General features: G+C 41.5%; 1 protein-coding gene across 1 annotated transcript; it reads right to left on the bottom strand.

The window, feature by feature from the left end:
- Positions 1-1324: 1324 nt before the first annotated feature.
- LOC145819069 (uncharacterized) lies at positions 1325-7693 on the bottom strand. The gene is made up of 2 exons (XM_082913054.1): positions 7006-7693; positions 1325-1350 (listed from the first exon to the last, which is right to left on the bottom strand). The coding sequence occupies exons 1-2, from the start codon at positions 7691-7693 to the stop codon at positions 1325-1327; spliced, it is 714 nt and encodes a 237-aa protein (XP_082769180.1).
- Positions 7694-7955: the final 262 nt, after the last annotated feature.

Here is a 7955-nt window from a genome sequence, read left to right as displayed (position 1 = left end):
CTGTCCTGGAGTTTTGGCAATTTTCAGAAAGACAGGGCAGTATAAACAGAGGTGGCAGTGTTATGGTACGGGCTTTCCGGGCGAGACGGATCCGAGCATGCATCACTCACGCATCCCGAGGCGGGGGCCGTGGCCACCTTCCCTTTGCATTTAATTTATTGATTAAATAGGAATTCTGTAATAATTAATTAAGTAGTTAGTTATTTATTCGGACTGTAATATTTATTCGGTCCCTCCGAATGAGGGCGTATTTGTAATAAGTGTGGGTGCGTGTGTGTACGTCTTCCAACCCCCACTTCTTTCTCCCTTTTATTTACCTGCCTATGATGGTAGACTAGGGCATATTTAAATTAGCATAACAGTATGATAGCATGCGTGCATCCATACATTTGTCTTACATGCACTGGGCTCGGCACATCATACTAACTGCACTTGTATTCCGATTCCAAAGTCGAGTACTTGTTAATTGCAGCATTTCACATGCCACGTTTAGGATAGCCGAGCCTATCATAGTTGCATCTCGCATGTGTTGCATTAGTCATCTTAACATGAACTAGGATCATGCATATGATTACTAACTAGTTTCTGTTTTGGCTTGGAGTACTAGGTGAGCTTTTATGCTTTAGCATCCTTGCATGCGTGTGAGTGTTGCCATGACAGTATGATTACCATCAGGCTAGTTGCTTACGTGATATTACTGCTTGAGTGCCTGTGGATGGAGGTCGAATTGCTTAAATTGGGATAACATATTAAAACTGTGAATTTTAAAGCCCACTAGATAGTGGCAAACCCATCTTTTCTAAAAGCCCACTTGAGGGTGGCAAAACCTGCATTTTAGCCTACTTGCAAGTAGCAAACCATTTTCAAAACAAACATGAAATGTTTTGTTCCAATTTAGGGGATTTGGTCTATACTTGTTTGCTGTGCGCATAACATAGTAATTCTAGGCTAACAATTGGAATAAGAGCACATAACGTTTTCAAAATTGGATATCATGGTTAGTAGAGGCCGGCCTTCGGACCGGGCGAAAGGGGGTGCTCATAGCTGACCTTCTCCGATCGTACCCAAGCTCCCGAGCCGAGACAACTCCGGTGATGACGGACATGTGGCCTTCACCGAGTCAGGGTTTCCTAAATTTCCCCATTTAAAAAATATTTAGGTGGCGACTCTGTACCTGGCAAAGCAGTCCATGTTTTGCACTTCTTTTCAAAAAATCTGTTTCTCAAAACGATTTGCCGGATTTGGACTCTTTGGTTCAAGATTAAGAACCGTGACACAAAATCGAGTCCGAACTGTAGAGCGAGGCCCCCCTCCGCGGGCGCATCTACATGCCTCCACCATATTTAATATCTGCAATGAAAGTATGTAAACTGCTCAAGAAAGGGTGCCAGGGTTATTTGTGTTACATGTTGTCTGAACCATTTGTGAATGTTGAATTGAATAGTATCCCTATTGTTAGAGAATTTCCAAATGTGTTTCCAGATGAACTACTAGGGGAATTGGTGGACAGAGAGATAGAGTTCACAATTGAGATTATGCCAAACACCCAACCTATTTCCAAAACTCCCTACAGAATGGCTACTGCTGAAATGAAAGAACGAAAAAAACAGTTGCAAGACCTACTTGACAAAGGGTTTATCCAACCTAGTACTTCACCATGGGGTGCACCGGTGTTATTTGTGAAAAAGAAAGATGGGACCTTGCGCCTGTGTATTGACTATCGAGAACTGAACAAGGTGACAATAAAGAATAAATATCCCTTACCTCGTATTGATGACTTATTTGACCAGTTGTAGGGATCACAGGTGTTTTCCAAAATTAATTTGAGGTCCGGGTACCACCAATTGAAAGTAAAGGTAGAGGATGTTGAGAAAATGGTGTTTAGAACGAGGTATGGTCATTTTGAATTTCTTGTTATGCCATTTAGAGTGACTAATGCTCTGGCAGCGCTTATGGACCTAATGAACCGGATTTTTAAAACCTACCTTGATGAATTTGTTGTGGTGTTTATTGATGACATTTTGATATACTCCAAGAATAGACTTGAACATGAACTTCATTTGAGAACTGTCTGGCAAATACTTAGAGAAAAGAAATTATTTGCCAAACTAAAGAAATATGAATTTTGGTTGGATGAAGTTATCTTTTTAGGGCATGTGATCAACAAGGAAGGGATTTCAGTGGACCCACAGAAAATAGAGGCAATTGTGAATTGGCCTACACCGACAAATGTAACAGAGGTCCGCAGTTTCATGGGCCTAGCCGGGTATTACAAGAGGTTTGAAAATTTTTTCGAGGATAGCTGTACCTCTTACCCAATTGACACGCAAGGGGAAATCATTTGAGTGGAACGACGAAAGAGAATCTGCCTTTCATGAACTGAAAACGAGACTGACCACTGCACCAATATTGACATTGCCCACAAGTACGGAAAACTTTGTAATTTGCAGTGATGCGTCTTATAAAGGTTTGGGTTGTGTATTAATGCAGAATGGAAAGGTTATTGCTTACGCCTCCCGACAGTTGAGACCACATGAGAAGAACTACCCAACACATGATTTAGAATTGGCCGCAGTTGTGTTTGCTTTGAAAATCTGGCGGCATTATTTGTATGGGGCAAAGTGCGAAGTCTACACGGATCACAAAAGTCTGAAATACTTCTTTACACAGAAGGAGTTGAACATGCAACAGAGGAGATGGCTCGAACTGATAAAAGACTATGATCTTGAGATTCAGTATCACCCCGAGAAAGCTAATACAGTTGTTGATGCCTTGAGAGCAGAAAATCAACGGGGAGTATGGCTTGGTTGCTTACTGAACAGAAAGAAATCTTGCAAGATTTTGAGAAGTCTGAAATTGAAGTGGTATTGTATGAACATGGTGGATTGATAGCCGCTATTTCAGCCGAATTGGCAATCATTGATGAAATTAAACAGAAACAGAAAAAAGGATGAATTCCTCAAGAAAGTGATTGATGAATTTGAGACAAGCCCGAAAGCAGAGTTCAGCATTGAAGGCAAAGTGTTGAGATTTTGAAATCAAATGTGTATCCCAGATATTCCAGAACTAAGGAAAAGGGTTTTAGATGAAGTCCATAAATCAGTGTTTGCTATGCATCCGGGTAACAATAAAATATATCGGGACTTGAAACAAAGCTATTGGTGGCCTAAAATGAAGAAAGAAATTGCAAAATATGTGCTCAAGTGTCTTCAATGTCAGTAAGTTAAAGCTGAACATCAGAAACCAGGCAGTCTACTTCAACCTCTCCCTATTCCTGAATGGAAGTGAGAGCATGTGACTATGGATTTCGTTGTCGGTCTACCTCAGACTCCTTGATGTATGGATTCTATTTGGGTTGTAGTTGATAGGCTGACTAAATCTGCTCATTTTCTACCAGTTAGAACTACATTTAATGCTTATAGACTGGCTACAATATATGTTGATGAGATTGTCCGTTTACACAGAGTTCCGGTATCTATTGTGTCGAATAGAGATCTGAAATTTGTATCTAGATTGTGGAAGAGTTTGCAGGAAGCTATGGGAACAGAACTGAGATTTAGTACTGTATTCCATCCGTAGACAAATGGGCAATCAGAACGGACCATACAGACGTTAGAAGATATTCTAAGGATGTGTGCCTTGGATTTTCAGGGGCGTTGGGAAGACTATTTGCCACTTGCAGAATTTGCGTACAATAACAGCTTCCACCCCAGCATTGGTATGGCACCATACAAGGCTTTGTATGGTAGAAGGTGTGGATCACCGATTCGTTGGACAGAAGTCGGGGATAGAGCTTTACTTGGGCCTGAAATTGTGCAAGACACTTCTGAGAAGATCAAAATTATTCAGCAAAGGCTCAAAACAGCTCAGGACCTACAAAAGAATTATGCAGATGTTCGAAGAAGACCTCTTGAGTATGAGGTTGGTGACCATGTGTTTATCCGTATGACTCCGATGAAAGGCCAAGTCAGATTTGGAAAGAAGGGTAAGTTGTCGCCCCGGTACATTGGGCCATTTCAAATTCTGGAAAGGCTTGGCCCAGTTGCTTATAGAGTTGCCTTGCCACCGAGATTCGAGCAAATCCATAATGTGTTTCATATGTCGATGTTGAGGGGTTATCTTCGAGATCCGTTTCGTGTGATTGATTATCACCGGGTAACTCTTGACGAAAATATGGAGTACACCGAGTGGCTAGAGCGAATCGTTGACTGGGAAGTGAAACAATTGAGAAGCAAGTCCATCCCAATGGTGAAAGTGGAATGGAAAGAACACTATGGGACGGATGCCACGTGGGAAAAAAAGGATGAAATTCGCCTACGCTACCCATATTTGTTTCTCGATGAAGGTAAAATAAGTTTGGAGGACCAAACTTTCCTAAAGGGGGGAATATTGTAATAACCTTGTTCCGTATTTTGGTAATTGGTCCTTATTATGAATGTGATTATGTGTTTGCTATGATTTTGTGTGCCATTTGTGTGAAAATATGCGGTTCTGAATTTCTATCTGTTCACCGTAGGAATATCTGTTTGATTATCTGCTTTGGAATTTAAATTGAAGGCCCTATCGGCCACAGAAATTGAAATTGACCGCGCCATTCTGATTGGTGTAATTTTTAGAGCCTACGGTGAAATTTAATTGAAAATTGATTCAGATCAAATTAAATAGATTAAATTAATGAAATGGTGCCCAATTATTTAATATTAAAGAAATGTATTGAGAGGGAGCTTTTAAAGGGCCATTATACGCCCCCATTTTTATTTCTTTTGGACTCAATATCTGAAATTATGCTCTAGAGAAAGGTAGGAGCCAAATTTAGTGAGAGTGGAGGCTCAAGGTAGAGATTTGGCTAGGGAACTTGGTGATCTTGAAGGCACACTCAAGATTTGTTCATAAAATTGGGAAGATTGAGCTTCTAAGTGAGTAATTGGTTAGGAATTCACGAGTTTAATATTGTAATTTTGTGAATTCAAAGTTGATTGGTGATCAAGAACAAGAATTGTGTGGTATTTGATGAGTTTGAAGTCCATGTGTGCATGCATGTAGAGAATTCCTATGAAATTACATAATTTAGCATGTAATATGTGAATTATGAAATATGGAGAGTTGGATCATGCATACAAGCATGTTTTTATTGAGTTTCATGAGAATGAACACCAATTGCATCATTTGAAATAGAAATGAAGTCAAAATTGACATGCATGTTTGATTATTAAAGATACGAAGCCTATATGAGAGTTGAATGCATGAGCCATGATTAATTTTGAAGAGTTGGACCATGATTTTGAATGATTGGCCTCATGTTGTTTACATCCATGTGCTATATATTGTATTTACATGTTTTGAAAGCAGAATTGTGGGCTTTGGACCTTTGAAGGTCGAATTTGAGCTCAAGAACAAGTTCTGGAAAACCCAGAATTCTTGACGTCCGCTCGAGTGGGGGAACCGCCACTCGAGCGTAAAATACGGGCTCCCAGTATTTTTACAGTCATGGATGTCCGCTCGAGCGGAGAAGTTCACGCTCGAGCTAGGAGCTATGTGGAATGACCTTCAGCTCGAGCGTCCGAATTCATGCTTGAGCGCAAAAACGAGGTAACCAGTACTTTTGCAGACCTAACGAGTCCGCTCGAGCGGGAAAGTCCATGCTCGAGCGGGTCCCCTCTTTCAGAAATTTTGTAAACATGTTCTATGTTTTGTTTTCCGTTCTCTTTCACTTCTAAGTACTCTTAGGCATGCATTGAGCATTATGAATGAATTAAAAGAATAAACAAGAAGCCTAAAGAGGAATATGTGAATTAAGAACGAATTGGATTGTTTGTGACCCATTGTGTTCATAGAATGTGTAGGGTCGAGCTCTAGGGCCAATCATCCAGCCGATCACTATGAGTAATATCTTAATAGAGATATTTCAAAGTATGATATATGTCCAATTGCTTATTTCTCTAGAAGTCTTATGAGCCCGTTAATTTGAGTTGTGGACAAATGTCTGCTATGCTAAATGAATGGGCCAAAGGACAGTTTGACATAAATAAAAGAATGAATGGGTCAGAGGCTAGTTTGACATGAATAATATCAATGAATAGGCCAAAGGCCAGTTTGGCATGAATAAAAGTATGGATGGGCCAAAGGCCAGTTTGACATGAATGAAAGTATGAATGGGCCAAAGGCCAGTTTGACATTAATAAAAGTATGGATGGGCCAAAGGCCTGTTTGACATGAATGAAAGTATGAAGGGGCCAAAGGCCAGTTTGACATGAATAAAAGTATGGATGGGCCAAAGGCCAGCTTGGCATGAACGAAAGGATAAATGGGCCAAAGGCCAGTTTGACATGAATGATATGAATGAATGGGCCAGAGGCCGTATGACATGAACGAATTGGGCTCGAGGCCATGTGATGTGTTTGGAACCGCAATCACTTGACCTATATTTATGTATATATGCTAGATAGAAATACGAATTGGGCCCAAGGCCGTTTGAAGAACGTTGTTCTAAATACCGTTTGTGTAACTTCTTTATTTGATATTATTCACTGAGCTTTCGCTCACACTCATTCATGTGTCTGTAGGTGAGCCAAGGGAGGTCCAAACCCAGCCTCAGTGAAGCTTGTGTGGAATAACCAAGGTTTTGAAGAGTCATCCCTTGCGTCTCACGCACGAGACTCGTCTTTGCCCTTTTGCTATCTTGTTTTATTTTGTCATGTTCGCAAGGACTTTGGTTATGTTTCTACATAGTTTTGATTGGCTGACTTAGATTTGAATGATCCTCTATGTACAGAACTTTATGTTAGTACATATTTTGATGTGAGTTATTAACATGTATATGTATGGTTTGTTAAGATGTGCCATATGAGCACGACTCTATGGACAAAAGTTTGAAATTGCTTCCGTTTGGCCTATTTACTCTGATGAGTTATGTCTCATTTGGTTTGAGGCCGTAGGTAATCCCTTGATTTCTGGCCGATTATGTCCTTAACCCATAGGGGCAGGTTCGGGTCATGACACTCTTACTCCTCTTATTGGGCCTATAATCTCCCTGCGATCCATGGCCCTTAGACCTCGAATTCTGAAGTCTTTCCTCTTCGGCTTCCACTGTAATCTCCACATGTGTAGCTGCCTCCACTAGGCGATCATAATTCCAGATCATGTTCCCGGCAACCTTGAATGGGATCTTCGTCCTCAACCTTTGCTCGAACTCAATGCAACGGCGTTTCTCCGTTGCTACTAATTCCGGTGCAAATCGGGATAAACTGGAAAAGGCCGTTTCGAACTCGGCCACGGACATAGTAAGTTGCTTAAGGTCCTTGAATTCTTGCCTTAACCTCTCCCTAGCCGTGGGAGGTAGGTACTTGTCTTGGAAGGCCACCACAAACACCTCCCATGTTGGTGCTACTCGGCCTTTGGCATACTTCCACCATTGGCCGGCGTCACCCTTAAGATAATAACTTGCTAGGGTCACCCTCAACTCGCTGTCTTCTATATGAAGCATTTCGAAAGTCTTCACGGTTTGTTCTAACCATTCGTCTGCTTTCTTCGGATAGGGGCCGCCATGGAATTCATCCGGCTTGGCCCTTAAAAACTCCCTCGTGAGGAAGCTAGCTCTAGTCTTTGCAACATTCTCTCTTGCTTGGGTCTTCGCCCTCAAAATGTTCATATACTCCCTTAATGCCCCAGCCATCTCCTGGGCCAGAGCCCCCATTGCGGCTTGGCCGGCTTGCCCCACTTGTTCGGCCATGTCAGCTTGGCCTAGACCCTCTTCTTGTACCGGGACCTCTTGGACCGGTACCTCATATACACCCCGGCGACCTCGACCTTGCCTTCCACCCCTACCTCCTCGAGTTCGAACTCTTCCTGAAATCCTAATTAACGAACAAGATAGATAATTTAGCACTAATTCCAAATGTGCTCGCAACTTGCCTCACACATTAAACTATAATGATTTGTACATACTCTATCACACA

This window comes from Camellia sinensis, chromosome 2 (genome assembly GCF_055761805.1).
Source record: "Camellia sinensis isolate YWXY chromosome 2, ASM5576180v1, whole genome shotgun sequence".
Classification (NCBI taxonomy): domain Eukaryota; kingdom Viridiplantae; phylum Streptophyta; class Magnoliopsida; order Ericales; family Theaceae; genus Camellia; species Camellia sinensis.
Note: the sequence above shows the minus strand (reverse complement) of the source record. Positions and strands in the feature narration are given on the sequence as shown.

Bases quoted from the DNA above. Each gene is read 5' to 3' on its own strand.
- LOC145819069 (XM_082913054.1), bottom strand. From the start codon at position 7,693: ATGGGGGCTCTGGCCCAGGAGATGGCTGGGGCATTAAGGGAGTATATG. The intron at 1,351-7,005 runs GTAAGAGTGTCA...CTTTCATTGCAG, and splicing joins TTATAGGCCCAATAAGAGGA to ATATTAAATATGGTGGAGGC.